This window comes from Carassius gibelio, chromosome B17 (genome assembly GCF_023724105.1).
Source record: "Carassius gibelio isolate Cgi1373 ecotype wild population from Czech Republic chromosome B17, carGib1.2-hapl.c, whole genome shotgun sequence".
Taxonomy (NCBI): domain Eukaryota; kingdom Metazoa; phylum Chordata; class Actinopteri; order Cypriniformes; family Cyprinidae; genus Carassius; species Carassius gibelio.
This window is the reverse complement of record NC_068412.1, coordinates 13656718-13676382: the sequence shown is the minus strand read 5'-3', so window position 1 is coordinate 13676382 and position 19665 is coordinate 13656718. Positions and strand designations below refer to the sequence as shown.

At 35.3% G+C, this 19665-nt stretch overlaps 1 protein-coding gene and 1 long non-coding RNA gene across 2 annotated transcripts; both read left to right on the top strand.

The window, feature by feature from the left end:
• Positions 1 to 322: 322 nt before the first annotated feature.
• Positions 323 to 6182, top strand: LOC127975922 (uncharacterized). The gene is made up of 2 exons (XR_008157653.1): positions 323 to 706; positions 5892 to 6182. It is a non-coding gene; the product is annotated as an uncharacterized LOC127975922 (long non-coding RNA).
• Positions 6183 to 7281: 1099 nt separating this feature from the next.
• On the top strand, positions 7282 to 11182 carry nubpl (nucleotide binding protein-like). Its single transcript, XM_052579967.1, has 11 exons — positions 7282 to 7757; positions 7874 to 8021; positions 8152 to 8186; positions 8302 to 8392; positions 8489 to 8528; positions 8886 to 8976; positions 9255 to 9348; positions 9634 to 9719; positions 9960 to 10080; positions 10268 to 10350; positions 10784 to 11182. Exons 1-11 carry the CDS (start codon positions 7626 to 7628, stop codon positions 10844 to 10846), a joined length of 984 nt encoding a protein of 327 aa, XP_052435927.1. The 5' UTR covers positions 7282 to 7625; the 3' UTR covers positions 10847 to 11182.
• Positions 11183 to 19665: the final 8483 nt, after the last annotated feature.

Below are 19665 nucleotides of genomic sequence, written 5' to 3'. Positions count from 1 at the left end.
TTTCAAATAAGTTTAAAAAAAGGCCAATCCTTCTAAAGTTCCTCCTACATTTTAAGCACACCTAATGTGAAGTCTGTGTACTGTGGCAGTTTGTAGAAGCATGCATTCATATAGAACAAAACACTCAAATACATTTTAATATTTCCTAATTTTTTGCAACCTATAGAAATGTTTTTTTCAAATAGTTAAAAGAAATAATGGCCTTTTCTTACAAAGTAGCTCATATTCTATCAGCACAGATAATCTGAAGTCTGTGTACTTTGGCAGTTTGTTGCATACATCCAAATGTATGCTGTGCTGTGCTGATAGAATATGAGCTACTTTATATATATATTATAGACTGGATATTTTTTCCCCAGTTTTGAGGTTTATATAAACATCAGGTTAAATACATACAGTAGATAAAAATAATGGCCTTTGCATGCAAGGCACTCCCTATTCTTTCAGCAAATATGAAGTCACACACACTTGTCTGTCACACTATACTTCACACACTTTCTAAACACCAAATATGGAGTCTTTGCTCTGTGAAAGTTTAGAGTAGCTTGCATTCAATGGATGAATGGATCATAGCGTATCCCCAGTCTTGTTTCTGGAAATCTCACTTAAAGTTCAGTTCCAACCCTAATCTAATTAAGAGTCAGGAACAATTCATAGTTACAGAAAGGTTTGCTGGAGCAGGATTGACACTGAACTCTGCACGAAGGTAGTATTATTGTGTGCCTTTTAAAAATAGTAAGTGTTCCTACTTATGTAGTTAAATAGCATTTTGTTGAATTAGAATACATGTAAGTCCAAACTGCCAAAGTACCCAGATTTTATTTTAGCTGTGCTAATAAAGTAGGAGGTGCCTTGCATGAAATGGGCATCGTTTTCCTCTACTTTTATAAGCTGACATTTCTACATGTCTCAAAGTTATGCAAAGTCTCAGAACTGACTCTGAATGCATGCAGTTCCAGATTGGTAAACTGAAATGTTTTTTATAATGGCTGCACATATTTGGTGATGTCCCTTATGACAATTGTTTATTATTATTATTATTATTATTGGAATAGATAAATGTAATGTTTTATAACTCTATATGTGAAATACTTGCTAGCTCTTAAAAAAACCATACAGTAAAATGTTTTCCATGGATTTACTCATAGATTTTAGAAAACATTACATTTCTCTATGAGCCTCTGAAGTGAATATACCCTTTATCTTTATAGCCCCCTAAAGCACAATATAGGTCCATATCTCATTAATGTTGCAGTAGACTGGGTTTTATATCAAACCATTATGTGTGCATATAGTATGGGATGTCCCTTATGAGAACTGACCATTGTTTTTTTCTACTTATTAGAAATGGGATCTTTAAAGCCCGTTAAAGTGTAATAATGTCCCATATCTCAAAAGTCCTGCAGTAAAATGGTTTGATATGAGGTGTGCATATAGTATGGGAGGTCCCTGATAAGAATTGACTATTCTTTTTTTCTACTTATTAGAAATGGGATCTTTATAGCCCTTTAAAGTGTAATAATGTCCCATATCTTGAAAATGCTGAAGTAAAATGGTTTGATATGAGGTGTGCATATAGTATGGGACATCCCTGATAAGAACTGACTATTGTTTTTTTCTACTTATTAGAAATGGTGTCTTTATAGCCCTCTAAATCATTGTATTGTCCCATATCTGAAAAATGCTGCAGTAAAATGGTTTGATATGAGGTGTACATATAGTATGGGACATCCCAGATAAGAACTGACTGTTGTTTTTTTCTACTTATTAGAAATGGGATCTTTACAGCCATTTAAAGTGTAATAATGTCCCATATCTCGAAAATGCTGCAGTAAAATGGTTTGATAAGAGGTGTGCATATAGTATGGGATGTCCATGATAAGAACTGACTTTTGTTTTTTTCTACTTATTAGAAATTGGATCTTTACAGCCCTTTATAATGTAATAATGTCCCGTATCTTAAAAATGCTGCAGTAAAATGGTTTGATATGAGGTGTGCAAATAGTATGGGACGTCCCTTATAGGAACAGACCATTGTTTTTTTCTACTTATTAGAAATGGGATCTTTACAGCCATTTAAAGTGTAATAATGTCCCATATCTCGAAAATGCTGCAGTAAAATGGTTTGATATGAGGTGTGCATATAGTATGGGATGTCCCTGATAAGAACTGACTTTTGTTTTTTTCTACTTATTAGAAATGGGATCTTTACAGCCCTTTAAAGTGTAAAAATGTTTCGTATCTTAAAAATGCTGCAGTAAAATGGTTTCATATGAAGGGTGCATATAGTATGGGACGTCCCTGATAAGAACTGACTATTGTTTTTTTCTACTTATTAGAAATGTTGTCTTTATAGCCCTCTAAATTGCCACATGGACCCATATCTCAAAAATGCTGCAGTAAAATGGTTTGATATGATTTGTGCATATAGTATGGAATGTCCTTTATAAGATCTGACCATTGTTTTTTTCTACTTATTAGAAATGGGATCTTCACAGCCCGTTAAAGTGTAATAATTTCCCATTTCTGGAAAAAGCTGCAGTAAAATGGTTTGATATGAGATGTGCTCATAGTATGGGACGTCACTGATGAGAACTGACTATTATTTTTTTCTACTTATTAGAAATGGGGTCTTTATAGCACTCTAAATTGCCATATGGACCCATATCTCAAACATGCTGCAGTAAAATGCTTTGATATGAGGTGTGCATATAGTATGGCATGTGCTTTATAAGAACTGACCATTGTTTTTTTCTACTTATTATAAATGGTGTCTTTATAGCCATCGAAATCACCATTTGGACCCATATGTCAAAAATGCTGCAGTAAAAGGTTTTGATATGAGGTGTGCATATAGTATGGGAAATCCCTTATAGGAACAGACCATTGTTTTTTTCTACTTATTAGAAATGGGATCTTTACAGCCATTTAAAGTGTAATAATGTCCCATATCTCGAAAATGCTGCAGTAAAATGGTTTGATATGAGGTGTGCATATAGTATGGGATGTCCCTGATAAGAACTGACTTTTGTTTTTTTCTACTTATTAGAAATGGGATCTTTACAGCCCTTTAAAGTGTAAAAATGTTTCGTATCTTAAAAATGCTGCAGTAAAATGGTTTCATATGAAGGGTGCATATAGTATGGGACGTCCCTGATAAGAACTGACTATTGTTTTTTTCTACTTATTAGAAATGTTGTCTTTATAGCCCTCTAAATTGCCACATGGACCCATATCTCAAAAATGCTGCAGTAAAATGGTTTGATATGATTTGTGCATATAGTATGGAATGTCCTTTATAAGATCTGACCATTGTTTTTTTCTACTTATTAGAAATGGGATCTTCACAGCCCGTTAAAGTGTAATAATTTCCCATTTCTGGAAAAAGCTGCAGTAAAATGGTTTGATATGAGATGTGCTCATAGTATGGGACGTCACTGATGAGAACTGACTATTATTTTTTTCTACTTATTAGAAATGGGGTATTTATAGCACTCTAAATTGCCATATGGACCCATATCTCAAACATGCTGCAGTAAAATGCTTTGATATGAGGTGTGCATATAGTATGGAATGTCCTTTATAAGATCTGACCATTGTTTTTTTCTACTTATTAGAAATGGGATCTTCACAGCCCGTTAAAGTGTAATAATTTCCCATTTCTGGAAAAAGCTGCAGTAAAATGGTTTGATATGAGATGTGCTCATAGTATGGGACGTCACTGATGAGAACTGACTATTATTTTTTTCTACTTATTAGAAATGGGGTCTTTATAGCACTCTAAATTGCCATATGGACCCATATCTCAAACATGCTGCAGTAAAATGCTTTGATATGAGGTGTGCATATAGTATGGCATGTGCTTTATAAGAACTGACCATTGTTTTTTTCTACTTATTATAAATGGTGTCTTTATAGCCATCGAAATCACCATTTGGACCCATATGTCAAAAATGCTGCAGTAAAAGGTTTTGATATGAGGTGTGCATATAGTATGGGAAATCCCTTATAGGAACAGACCATTGTTTTTTTCTACTTATTAGAAATGGTGTCTTTATAGCCCTTTAAATCATTGTATTGTCCCATATATTAAAAATGCTGCAGTAAAATGGTTTCATATGAAGTGTGCATATAGTATGGGATGTCCCTGATAAGAACTGACTATTGTTTTTTTCTACTTATTAGAAATGGTGTCTTTATCGCCCTTTAAAGTGTAATAATGTCCCATATCTCAAAAATGCTGCAGTAAAAGGGTTTGATATGAGGTGTGCATATAGTATGGGATGTCCTTTATAAGAACTGACCATTGTTTTTTTCTACTTATTAGAAATGATGTCTTTATAGCCCTACAAATCACCATTTGGACCCATATCTCAAAAATGCTGCAGTAAAATGGTTTGATATGAGGTGTGCATATAGTTTGGCATGTCCTTTATAAGAACTGACCATTGTTTTTTTCTACTTATTAGAAATGGGATCTTTATAGCCTTTTAAAGTGTAATAATGTCCCATATCTTGAAAATGCTGCAGTAAAATGGTTTGATATGAGGTGTGCATATAGTATGCCATGTCCTTTATAAGAACTGACCATTGTTTTTTTCTACTTATTAGAAATTATGTCTTTATAGCCCTCCAAATCACCATTTGGACCCATATCTCAAAAATGCTGCAGTAAAATTGTTTGATATGAGGTGTGCATATAGTATGGCATATCCTTTATAAGAACTGACCATTGTTTTTTTTCTACTTATTAGAAATGGGGTCTTTATAGCCCTTTAAAGTGTAATAATGTCCCATATCTCAAAAATGCTGCAGTAAAAGGGTTTGATATGAGGTGTGCATATAGTATGGGATGTCCTTTATAAGAACTGACCATTGTTTTTTTCTACTTATTAGAAATTATGTCTTTATAGCCCTCCAAATCACCATTTGGACCCATATCTCAAAAATGCTGCAGTAAAATGGTTTGATATGATGTGTGCATATAATATGGGACGTCCCTGATAAGAACTGACTATTCTATTTTTCTACTTATTACAAATGGGATCTTTATAGCCCTTTAAAGTGTAATAATGTCCCATATCTTGAAAATGCTGCAGTAAAATGGTTTGATATGAGGTGTGCAAATAGTATGGAATGTCCTTTATAAGATCTGACCATTGTTTTTTTCTACTTATTAGAAATGGGATCTTCACAGCCCGTTAAAGTGTAATAATTTCCCATTTCTGGAAAAAGCTGCAGTAAAATGGTTTGATATGAGATGTGCTCATAGTATGGGACGTCACTGATAAGAACTGACCATTGTTTTTTTCTACTTATTATAAATGGTGTCTTTATAGCCATCGAAATCACCATTTGGACCCATATGTCAAAAATGCTGCAGTAAAAGGTTTTGATATGAGGTGTGCATATAGTATGGGAAATCCCTTATAGGAACAGACTATTGTTTTTTTCTACTTATTAGAAATGGTGTCTTTATAGCCCTTTAAATCATTGTATTGTCCCATATATTAAAAATGCTGCAGTAAAATGGTTTCATATGAAGTGTGCATATAGTATGGGATGTCCCTGATAAGAACTGACTATTGTTTTTTTCTACTTATTAGAAATGGTGTCTTTATCGCCCTCTAAATCATTGTATTGTCCCATATCTCAAAAATGATGCAGTAAAATGGTTTCATATGAAGGGTGCAAATAGTATGTGATGTCCCTGATAAGAACTGACCTTTGTTTTTTTCTACTTATTAGAAATGTTGACTTCATAGCCCTCTAAATCGCGATATGGACGCATATCTCAAAAATGCTGCAGTAAAATGGCTTGATATGAGGTTTGCATATAGTTTGGGATGTCCCTTATATGAACTGACCTTTGTTTTTTTTCTACTTATTAGAAATAGGGTTGTGATGAGTGGGGCGGGGCCGCGAGCCATGAGAACGGAATGAGGCCAGTGGAGTGACTGGAAATGAGCGACGCCTGCTCCACTCACCGGTCTCGCGTCCCGCGGTGGAGATGGAAGGATACAAAAGAGGGGGCGACGACAGTGAACAACGAGAGAGGGCCAGGCCAGGCCATGATTTTAGTTTGTACTTGGTTTTTGTTTGTAAGCGACAGTCGTCCGTGAAGGGCTGTCGCAGTGTTTTGTGTTTATTTTGTTATTAAAAGCCTTATTTGATTGATGGCCGGTTTCCGCCTCCTTCTTCCTGTGGATAAAAAGTTTTGTACTCCGCTATAGGGGTCTTTATAGCCCTCTTAATCGCCATATGGACCCATATCTCAAAAATGCTTTAGCAAAATGATTTTTTGTGTATATAGTATGGGACGTCCCTGATAAGAACTGACCATTGTTTTTTTCTATTTATTAGAAATATGATCTTTATAACCCTTTAAAGTGTAATAATGTCCCATATCTCAAAAATGCTGTTGTACAATGGTTTGATATTAAGTTTGCATATAGTATGCGAAGTCCCTTATAAGAACTGACCATTGTTTTTTTTCTACTTGTTAGAAATGGGATCTTTAAAGACTTGTAAAGTGTAATATTATCCTATATCTCTAAAAGTCTCCAGTAAAATGGTTTTATGTGAGGTATGGATATAGAATGGGATGTCTTCTTTAAGAACTGACCTTTAATTGCTTCTTTCTCATCATAAAAAAGTGTCTTCTAAATCAATGAATGTGCCATATCTCGTTTTCTACTAATAATTGTAATGCTTTGAAAGGCTGAAAATTATAGTAATACAGAGCAGTCAAGGAAAACAATAAGTTACACGAATATTAGAGCAGATGGGCGAAAAAGGACGTCATAGATCAAATCTGAACGTATAGATGAAAAGCGCTCTGAAAGCGCGTTCCCTCTGTTGTTCCTGCTATTGCCGTAATTATAGTAATACACGCGCATATAAATTTCACTCGCGGCTGGCTTGACGGTGTTTTTCTGAAGTGCGGCTGGCTTGACCGCAGTTTATAATAGTATGGTTAAACCACTGATGGCAGATGGATTATACCCATTTTAAGGATTATATATTCAGTTGAACTTTTCAAAAAGCAGATGTAGATAAAAATTCCCCTATTAATCTGAACAATTAGAATAAAATTAGATAGGTCATTAATTCGACAAAAACTAGAATTGTGGTTAATTATTTAAATATTTTCCCGATTTCTCAACCCATTCAGCCTCACTCTCAGCATCTGGAGGTTTGACCTGCAGTCGAGCATGCAGACGCTGCTGCAGAATCACTCGCGCTTTAATTACAATTACAAATTGTCCGATTACAATGACAGTGATCAACTTAATTCCGAGGTAACATAAATAAAATAAGTTTATTTTGAATTGACCTCGCGAGTTTATTGGTTATGGATACGGGGGATCAGCTTCCGCGTGAGAATCCAAACAATATACGTCATCAACAGTCGACAGTCCGATGCGACTCACGCCAGCGCATGCCATCTGTATTTTTGTTTTAAAAACGCCCACTGTATTTGTGACATATTATATGATTTATTTAAAAACGTAACAAAGTACTAAACCGATAGAGACGAGTGTCACATGGAAACCACAGCGTCGTCTCTGTCTTTGTTTTGTTCGTGACATTGTCCGAAATCTCGTCTCTGGGAGCTTTATAAGATGGTTAAATTACACGACAGCTACAAAAGGCTTTTGCAAATATATACATTGTCCTCAAACATTATAGGCACACCACGTGTGGCTAGCAGATTTGTTTCTGCACCTCAAAATAGACATGAAATCCGCTTCAAGGTACGTAAAACTCAACTTTTGATTACAGATGCCCTAATTATTAATGGTGCAACGTTATAGATGCATAAACCCAACGACAGTACAGACACATATTCTCCCACTTTTTCTCTGTTTAGACTTCAGGAGTTGGCGAACGAGCTCTGCAGGAGAGACAGAGGCAGCACATGGCACGAGGTTTGCCAAAACAGAAGCCCATAGCTGGAGTCAAAGAGGTCCTTGTTGTTGCATCGGGGAAAGGAGGGGTGGGAAAGTCCACAACAGCAGGTCGGTTGTCTTTTGGGTTCAGTGACCTTTGTGTGTTTCATGCCACAATAATTTCCAATCTGTTTGTTTGACTCTTTAATCAGCTACCAGCATTTCTCTGAAAAGCTCATTTCGTTTAATGTCTTCACAGTGAATCTTGCTCTTGGACTTATGGCTAACGATCAGGTGACATTCAGATAACCCTATCTCAGACACTGTATTGAAACCACTGAATCATTTAACTTTTTATTAGATGATTTGCCTTCAGTAATATTTTTTTTCTTACCACTGTTGCATGTAGAGTAAATCAGTGGGTCTTCTAGATGCTGATGTATATGGCCCCTCCATTCCAAAGTTAATGAACCTAAAAGGAAACCCCGAATTAACAGACAGTGAGTTTTGTGTCCACGTTTGCTTTGTAAATAAAATATATTTTGTTTTATTTCAAAAATTAGTTTGTCATCTGATCCTATTTTCTTTATATTCAGAGAACTTAATGAGGCCACTTGTGAATTTTGGAATTCCTTGGTAAGTACATGACTGATTTATAGTTCTAGTGCAGAAGTGTTATTTATATCGACTGCTGTTCAAAAGGTTGTTTATTTGATCAAAATTACAGTAAAAATGTAATTTAAAGTGTAAATAATGTTCAGCATCATTACTCCCGTCTTCAGTGTCCTTCAGAAATCACTATAATATGCTGATTTTCTGCTCAAGAAACATTTCTTATTATTATGTTTGTTGAAAACGAGATTAAATAAATAGAAGTATTAAATTATTATTATTTTTTAATCTCACAGACCTCAAACTTTTGAATGTTTTTTTATTTTTTTATTTTTAATAAAATGTTTAAGGTTTTACTTCTTGCTTCTCCGTCTTCTGCAGTATGTCAATGGGCTTTCTGGTTGAAGAGGTTGCACCTATTGTGTGGAGGGGTCTGATGGTGATGTCAGCTATTGAGAAACTCATTAGACAGGTGTGCAATTTGGATTTGGAAATTGCTGTAGCTAGCTAATAGGATTTTGTCAAATAACTATTTTTTTCTCCGCTGTCCTCATCCAGCACAAGTTGATGTGATTTTCTTCAGTACAGTTCAATTTCCATCCATTGGCACATTTTGAATGATTGTGCAAGAATTATATCCTCTACCCTGGTTTCATGTTAAATTGTGTCATTTTCTGCAGTCTAAAAAAATCATCCAATTTACTCAACATTGTTGTTCCTTTCACTACTATAATGACTTTTTCCATGCAGGTAGATTGGGGGAATCTAGATTACCTTGTGATTGATATGCCTCCTGGAACCGGAGATGTCCAATTGTCTATTACCCAGAATATTCCTATATCAGGTAAACTAACAAATGTTACAGCTGATTTATGGTCTGTATGCCTCTTTTTGGCATCGTTTACAATCTGAAAGAAGCATTCTACCTAATGTCAGTCACAACACGGCGCAATGGATTTTTCCATTTCAGATTGTCAGTGCTTGTATCAGCTGGGAGAATTGGATGCATTAATGTTGTCTAGTATTCAGAACGTTCATTTTATTTACCTGCTCTTAAACATAATGCAAGTACATTTTGACTGGTTTATACACCAAACATCAAGCTTAGTTGTATAATTTCTGCTTTCAGGTGCTGTAATTGTGTCTACGCCTCAAGACATCGCCTTGCTAGATGCACGAAGAGGTGCTGAGATGTTCAGAAAGGTTAACGTTCCGGTAAAGGATTTGCTTTTGTATTTAAAAGCACTTCAGCTCCAACTTGTCATTAAATTATAGTGGAAAGTAATAGAGTTTAAGCAGGCTGGGTTCGTGCTGATAGAGACCTATATTGAAGCAATATAAATGGCATTTAGTTTATATTTTGTGTTAATTATATGACCGTTACTTCCGACAGAAAATACCAGATTTTTTTTTTTCAATTAAAATTATGTTTAAGGATGTGCTCTGTGCATTTAGGTTCTGGGTCTGGTTCAGAACATGAGTGTTTTCCAGTGTCCCAAGTGCAATCATCAAACACACATTTTTGGCTCAGATGGGGCTAAAGAGCTGGCTCAGACCCTTGGTGTTGAGATGCTTGGTAAAGCTATTCTGTATGAAGTATTACATGATGACTGACTCTTTTAGCATTTAAGCACATAAAAAAACAACAACTTGAAATTGATCAAATGTAATGCATATTATGAGGTCAAATCGCATGTAGCTAGATTTGATTCATGTGGATTGGCCAATCTATGAGGACACAAGGTTTTCTTCTCTCACTCCAGGAGACATTCCTCTTCATCTCAACATAAGAGAAACATCGGACAAGGGGCAGCCCGTGGTTGTGTCATCCCCTGATAGTCCAGAAGTAAGTGAATCATGTTAGATTCCTGTCTTCCTTTTATTGTTTTCCATTAGTTACTTACTGTAAGCCTTTCATGATCTTTGGGTGCAAAAAATTGGCACACTACATTTTGGTAACATGCATTGATAAATGACAAAATTGAAATGCAAAAATTGCATATTTATTGTATATAATATACAGTTGAAGTCAGAAGTTTACATACACCTTGCAGAATCTGCAAAATGTTAATTATTTTACCAAAACAAGAGGGAACATACAAAATGCATGTTTTTGTTTATTTAGTACTGACCTGAATAAGATGTTTCACATAAAGGATGTTTACAGATAATCCACTAAGAGACTAATCAATCAGAGTTTCTGATTTTTAACAAACATTTATAGAACTGATATGAAATAATTATATTAATTTTCTAATATATTCATGCATGTTTTGCAGGCCGAGGCGTACAGAAGAGTTGCAGCAGCAGTAGTACGCCGACTAGCAGAGCATCTGAGATAAATGATGTCCACATTTAATGTAGTTTTACTGACCTGAAAAAAACATCATTGTCTCCTACTTGTTTACCCTTTAAATTGATAACACATACCTATTATATTATTATAATTTATGTTCTTCATTCATTTACTGACATACAGTTCATGTTATTTATAGATGATTAAAAACAATCATTTTGGCAACAAGTAAGCTTTCATTATAATGAAAATAAGAACTCATTGCAATTATGAGCATATTATAATAATGTCCATTTCCATGTACAAATCTCAGATGTGGATATTTTCCCACCAGAACAGACTGACACGGTTTTTTAAATAAAAGGAAATGGCTAAAAGGAAAGGTTTTTGGCAGCTCCGGTTAATGTGATTGATTTCTCTTTTCACTTCCATGAAGATGTTCATTACAGATCTTGACCACTTGATGGCAGTGTATATGTTTTTCATACATCTGATTGTACTTTGTGTGATTTAATTAGGTCTTTCACTTAAACGATGACAAATTTTCCTCCTTTGACAGTAACATGATTGAAGTCTTCTGTTACTAGATTACATTTAATAAAGATAAACGTTCCAGGTCCAATAGGAAAAGTGGGATGAGAAAAACAGGGTCGCTTCCTGCATATTTTCACAGCTCCCTTGACTCAGCTGAAACAGCCGTATTCAGTCCAGCCCTGTGTAACACTGGCCAGACAGACCAGTCTGTGATTCATCACAGCAATGAAGCTTTTTTGCTTTCTTTTACTCTCAATTACTTAACTGTTCCCAGAAGACCGACCCAGGGGTTTCAGCTGTACACTGACCTCAGTTGAATTTGGACAGTTTCACATTTGGTGTTTTTTATTTTCTCTTTGTTTTCAAGATAAAGAAAGCGTTATCATGATAACGTGTCTTGACTGATGTCATTGAGCGCAATGCTGTGACTCACACTCCCATGAGTGTGTGATTGAGGTAGAAACAGCAAATAAACATCCATTCATTTACAGATGTAGATTTCACCAAAATTCTGCCTGGGATTTTTGTCCCAGATAGGGAATTTCACAACAAATGGGAGAATACCATTCATAAATCTGATCCTGGATCAGATGACCTCCACTCATGAAACCTTATCTGCTTGTGAGAGACTGCATATTCAGATTACTTGAGAAGAAACATGATTGAGCATGCTTCAGGTAATTCCCAGCTGGCAAGGAACAGATTTCTAAAACCGTGTCCTTGTGGCGTTCTCAGTGGCATTATAAATGCAGACTTTGCCCCATGTGGGAAATGTGGCTTATAGCTTCCACTTCCTAAGGCTATGGAAAAAAAATCAATAATTAAATGGGGTAGCTGTGCAGCCCAAGAGGACAGAGGGCAGTCTTATTTCGGTCATCTTTGATTCATGAGGAGATACCGGTAATAAGATAAGCTGAGGTGCAAACAAAAGAGATTTAAGAGGAAATCGTTATCTTTAAAATGAATATTGCTCAAGAATGGTCTCTTCACTGTAAATCATAGTTGTGTAATGTAAAACAGCACAGTTTTTCAACCAGATCCTGATCAAATGATCATTATTATTATTGCAAATGGCATAAATAATTATTTAACTAGACGTGGCAATCTCTGCATCCTTATGTTCAGAACACGATGAAGTCATCATGGCTTCAGTATTGGCGTTATGCCTGTAAATTGGCTGAAGTGGTGATCTGCACATGTATAATAGACGATATATATGTATAATTGATTAAAATTATGTAAGGTACGTGCCTTCTGGGGCCGAGGTTTTTCAAAGCAGCTAAAGTATACTTACTGTTGGCATGTATAATAAATCTTCATTAATACTATATCTTGAGATCTGATTCTGAGAAACATCCGAACACTTTCAGAAGAAAATTTGCAAAAACTGGACCTTTAGGGTCATCCGAGCTTGCTTCTGTGGCTGTGCCTTAACTTTATACCTTATACCTTAAGAGTATATTCCAGGGTTATTATAATTAAATTAAAATTATAGTTTAATTAAAGCCATAAAACGCAAGTAAACCTGACTGAAAAATAAAAATAAGTTTTTATTACTAAAGATGACTTATACTAGAAAACACAACAGATTCAAATTAATGTAAACAACAATAGAAGCTAAATTCTACACTGCATACTACACTGTAAAATATGTTTTTTGAAGATGTAAAAAAAAATGATTTTTTTTAATTATTATTATGAGCATGTTTTACAAGAAAATCATATTTCAGTATTTCTTCATCAAATTTCACATTTAATTGAATGCTATTTCCATTTCTTTGTAATTATTTGTGAAAATTCTCAGAAATTTCTAAGTGAAAATGGTTTCAAAATAATCCTACCACTTTTATCAGCACCCCTCTAAATAATATGCATCTTTTTTTTTTACACATCCCTCCATCACTCTAAAAACGGCTGGGTTATTTTTTAACCCAAAATGCTGGGTTGAGTCTGTTGGGTCATTTTGTTGGGTTATTTAATTTCTTTTTAAACACTTTTGGGTAGTTTCAATTTACAAGGTGTTGGGTTAAACCTGCTGGGTTGCGTCGCTGGGTTGTTTCAGGCCAGCGCTGGGTTATTTAACGCGCCTTGAAGATGTTAAAATCGCTTCCCAACTGTCACTTTGGAAGAACAACGGGGCAAAGCCACGGCTTTCAACTGTTTTAAGGTAAGTTTATTTAATGTTTTCAATAATAATTATTTTAAATTGGCAGAATTATAACTTTTTTTTGCAGCAACAATACTGTTAAACGTCTCCAGGCCAACATTATTTACGTTAAATGATGAACTGTTTACCTCAAACGGCCAACCTACGTTACGCGACTCGCATAATCGTGTTAAGCTAGGTATCTGAGACGACAGATTAATAAAGTTTTATTAAGTTTCAGACAGTGACTGATGTCTGAAATATGCGAATACCTGTGAAAATAGAGGAAAAAGTAGTTTCTGACACTGAAAAGCGAATTTAACATTTAAGTGAGTCAAATGAGTTCAAAAAGTGAATACGACTTTCTGCTCTAATGTAAACGCCTGCAGTTGTCCATATCGACATGTAAATCATACAAATTACGTACAATATAGTCGGACCGCAGGTCTAAAAGAACCGACGACCCAGTTCAAGTAACGTTAAACCGGTTCAGTAATTCTCGAACAAAGTGATTCCCGGAAAAGAATCGACGTCTCGGGGCATTTCAAAGTGCGCGCACGCACAGCGAGTGATGCCGGCCGCGTTAGTGAAGTGATTTGATGCTTTTGTGGTTTATAAAGTCTTTTTACATACAAATTATAATTCAAAATGTGTTTTTTTTTCCTGTCAGAAAAGCGCATGGATACATTTGTGAGAGAAAAACTCGTCGAGTGCAGTCTTATTGAGGCGTCTAACGGTAAGTTCGTGTTTATTATACATTTTACATAATTGTTTGACTGTGATAATCAACTAACGTTAACCCTCACGTAACTTAAACGCACATATATTTTTATTTCGTGCTATAGTTTATAGTTCGTGCACCAGAATTTACCTAATTTATGAGCGTAAACATCATATATTAATTTTCCAGATCGTGTTTTTGACTTGTCCTTATCACTTTGGTACATCTATAAGTTTTTATATATGGACTGTTTTACCTACGTGACTTGTCATAGAAATGTCTGTGTGCGCGCATGCAGTGTGATCTCCCTTATCTGTGCCAGTGACTGTGTGTGTTTGATATAGCCAGCATATTAACATAAAACTGTGATTTATAATGACTGGAACATCCCATTGATTAGACAGTTTGAAAGCACACCTTTCAGCCAATCACTATATCATATTCTGCTTCTGTAGACCAACTCATAGGTGAATTTAACTCATAATCATGATGGGTGAATTTCATGATTAACTTCACACAGTTAATTGAACTGAATCACTGTTATTAAAACAATTTGTATTTTTTCTTTTTTCTTTTTTACTTTATTTTAAAGGTTGCAACAAACATGGAATTCCTTAACTGAGCAGAGTCCACAAAACCCCATCCAATTGTCGTGGCGATTTAAAAATGACAGCAGATCTCTCAGGCATTGATCATAATCAATGGACAGGTTATATTTAATTGTATTTTTCCACATGTGGACATATACATTGTGAAATAGTCCAAACTCAATTGAAAAGCATTTGTATTTCAGATGCCTTACACAGAAAGCTGTCAATTTGTGTCAAGGGTGGGACTATACTATGGGGCGTGTTTGTATTGGGAGATATTTTGTAGTTTTTCCCCCAAATCTCTCACTGTTTGCACTCTGATGCACGTCAGCAAACAACATTGCAGTTCTACTCTTATTTACCTAGTTGCATCTTACCCTATATTTTATTCCTCCGGTGAAAAGCATTTGGTTAATGGTGAATATTGACCAATAGTACCATGTGGCTCTAACGGTTAGCAGGGGATAGTAGCTGCATTTGGGGTAAAAATGACAGAATTATTTATTGTGTGAGGTGCCAAGAATATAGGGAGATCCGGGTTGCACTGTCTGTTCTTTAACACGCATCTCTCGGAGTGGCAGCTGCCTTTAGTAGTGCCTTAACCTCCATTGTTCAAAGCATTTTGCACAGTTGTCTTTGAGTGACGTCACCTCCCAATACAAACACTCTCCATAGTATGGTCCCACCTCTGACAAAAATTGACAGTTTTCAATGTGAGGCATTGGAAATTCAGATGCGAAAGATTCCATTTGAGTTTTGGCAGGTAACATGTGCGACACAGTGAAAAAACAGACATAGTAATTCATAAAACCTCATGTTCTTGTTCTTATGTTGCATCTATGCTAATATTAGTCTGTTTCTCTCTTGTTCCGAGGTCACCGTAGCCACCAGATCCAGTCTGTGTCCCGATCAGAGGGTCACTGCAGTCGCCCGGATCCAGTATGTATCCAGACCAGATGGTGGGTCAGCACATAGAAAGGACCTCTACATCCCTGAAAGACAGCGGAGACCAGGATAACTAGAGCCCCAGATACAGATCCCCTGTAAAGACCTTGTCTCAGAGGAGCACCAGGACAAGACCACAGGAAACAGATGATTCTTCTGCACAATCTGACTTTGCTGCAGCCTGGAATTGAACTACTGGTTTCGTCTGGTCAGAGGAGAACTGGCCCCCCAACTGAGCCTGGTTTCTCCCAAGGATTTTTCTCCATTCTGTCACGGAGTTTTGGTTCCTTGTTTTTCTTTAGTTGGGGACAATTAATATCAAGCGATATCATCCACTTGATTGCACAGAGGGACGATACATCACTGAATCAATGACGAATTGACTTTAACTGAAAACTGAGTGTTTACTTTTGTCCCTTTGCATTATTACACACTATTTTCCTATTTAATACTGTAAAGCTGCTATGATGCAGTATTTGATCAATATGACAGGCTTATTACTCATAATACATGGAAAATACAGCTATAAACTGACTTTGTTTTTCCATTTGAAATTTGGCAGTCACTGTGCATTCATGAAAACTGAAACCGTAATTTTTGTTCAGTGTTTTTGAAACAGTGTTTTTGTTCAAGATTTGCAATTGTGTTTGGATTGTCACAATTTGTCACATGTGGAAAACGCAATTGAAAATATAATTAGCAATTCCTTTTGAAAATTGTCCTTCCATAGACAGGCTCTATAGCAGAGTACACTGCTCTCAGGTGTAGATCTTTGCTTCAGAGCTTAAGTGTTTGACAATAGTTCACCCAAAAATGAAAATTGTCACTAATTATTCACCCTGGTCTGAAAGCTCTCGAATATCAACGAAAATAACTTAACTTGTGTTCTGAAGATGAACAAAGGTCTTACGGGTTTGTAACGACATGAAGTTGAGTAATAAGTGACAGAATTTTCATTTTTGGGTGAACTATATGTTGAACTACCCTAAGCAGTGCACATCTACCTACGTAGGAGTCTTTATATACTTGATATAAATTTAAGGACATCTTTAAATTATTTTACATTTAAATTTAAAGAATGTTAATTGTCAATGTTATTTCACTGTGTGTTTAAATAGCTAAAAATCTCAAAATGTAATAGTTAAACAGCTAGACACAGGTCATTCAGAAATAATTGTCTTATTTATTGCAACTGTATTTCTGTGATTTTTATTTATTTATTTTGCATTTGCTGGAAACAAAAAAAGGGAAAATTCCATGTTGTTTGTCATTGGTACAAATTTTTGAATGTCAGATGGCATTAAAAATAATTTTTTAACAGTCTAAATAACCTGTATTCTTCATTATTTATTAATCCATGATTGCTTTGTTAAGCAAAAGTGAAATTATGAGAATAACCCAGCAAGAATAACCCAGAATCATAAAAATGCAAACCCACAAATGGTAAAAATGACTCTATCTTGGGTTTTCTCAATAACCCAGCATGCTGGGTTAAAATGTGTAAACCAGCATGCTGGGTTACTTTAACCCAGCATGTGTTCTGTCCAATATTTACCCAGTGCTGGGTTGCCAATTGGGTTATTTTTAACCCAGCCATTTTTAGAGTGATGAAATATATACTGTATCTTGCAAAGCTGTTAAAAATTAACATATTTTTTTTTGTCAGCTTAACAAAAGTAACAAACAACAACCCAATGAAGCTCTTTTCTAGACTCTCATAGGAAGCATGTATACTTGAATTCTGGAGATCTGCACTTATTCTTCAGCACTTTAAAACCTAGCTAAAAACAGCATTTTTAAGCTCCTGACTTTAAGATCAGTGAGATATTCTGACAATATTACGGATGTGGCTGTAGTTATTTGCATGATATCTCTCTCCTGAAACCTCGTCTGCAGACACCCGGAAACCCAGCCCTTCCCACAATCCCAAGCGTGGATCCATAACCATGGCAATGTAGCAGTGCTGCTGCTCAGGGTAAATAGCAGCAGCTGGTTCCAATTGCACTGCAGCGCAGGGGAACGAGAGGGGGGCGATGTCTATGTTGAGGTGCTTTAATGCTCTAGCATTGGCATTCTTTACAATAAACTTTGGGAGCATCTCTATAAGCAATATTAGCTTTATAAAAGTATATTTTAGATAGTTGAGCAAGTATTTATTTAAAAAACAATGTGAGGAATATCCTTTCTGTATCAAACATTTACCTAAGCGTTTGGCTATTTTAGATGACATTAAATGCATAGGGATGACTGGCCTTATTTTGCACAATCAGGCTCCACACAAAGGGTTTGGTTTGGACACCAGGGCTTCTCAGCAAGACTCCAAGCACAGCTGACAGTGAATCTGCAGATCTGAGGGGTGTTGGAAGGAGATTTGGGGGTGGGGGGAAGGTAAATAATTCATGATGTAAAAAGAAAAGGGAGGGCAAGATTTAAAGGAGGCACAGACAGACACATTATGAGGCCTGATGCTGAGTGTTTGATGTCCACACATGCGTTTTGTGGGCACAAGCTGCACTAATGAACATAAGAATATTAATTAGTGCTATACTTTGCACACAGTCTGTGTTGGGGAAGCTCGGTCATTATAGAACTTTTAAAATGTTTTAAATTTAAATAAACTAGAAATCAAATAAAAATATTATATGAAAACCATGTAAACCAAATGAAATAATTTTCTAAAATTACTAAAACTGAACTAAAAATCTTTCAAATTAAACCTAGAAATATTTGCAAAATTTACAAAAATATTAACAAAATGACAAAAACTATATTTAAATGTAAACTGAAATATAAAATAAATGATAATAAACATTATAATAGGAAATTAATTATACTACAATAACACTCTTTTGAATCCAGAATGACAAGATCAGAATGTTTTTTTTTAAGTTTCAATGGATGGTTTACAAATGAACATCCATTAGAGGAAGTGATGGCTGCACATGGCTGATGGCAGTAACATTTGAATGTCAAATTCAGACACAATCATGATACTGTGATGAAATTCACTTTCAGACCCACAGGCTTTTAGAGCCATTGTTCAACAAAACAGATCAGATCTGGATTTAAATAAAAAAAAATATATATATATATTGTAGTCAGACTATCTGATTTAGTTGTTAAGCGCAGCCTCAGAGAATCCTGAAAGTTTCATGGTTTTTACAGAAACATTAAGCAGCACAACTCTTTTTTTTTTAAACATTAATAATAGTACAAAATGTTTCTTGAACAGCAGATCAGCATATTAGGATGATTTCTGAGGGATCGTGTGACACTGAAGACTGGAGTTATGATGCTGAAGATTCAGCTTTACCATCACAGGAATAAATTATTATTTTAAATACATTCAAATAGAAAATATTCTTTAAATTGTAATATTATTTCACAACAGTTTAACAGTATTTTTGATCAAATAAATGCAGTGATGAACATAAAATACTTCTCTCAAAAACGTTAAAAATGCTATTGACCTTTCTTGAGCTTCTGAATGGTATTTGCGGTATGAAAATATGTGAAGTATGAAAAATAAACATGACCCATTTTTTGACCAACATGTAGGCTTCTTTGAGCACTTAGCCAATAACATTGTGAGTGAAAATTAACTGAACAAAAATCCAACCTTCTTAAAATGAAAACATATATTTTGTGTTTTTTTTCTTATTAATTATATAGTAGTGCCAAATCTACCTGCTGTGATATGTTTAATTCCATTTTTTTTTTTTTTTTTTTTTTTTTTACAATTGTTGTTCACCACATGATGATGGCAGTATTTTTATAGACAAAACAATGATCTCAGACCCTAAGTGGTTGAACTGACCATTTGCATTTACAAAAGAAGAAACCTGACATTTGTATTACGTCCCGGGACAGGGAGTGTCTGGCCACTGCCCACAGATAGGAGTTGCCTTGGGAACAGATGCTCTCTAGAC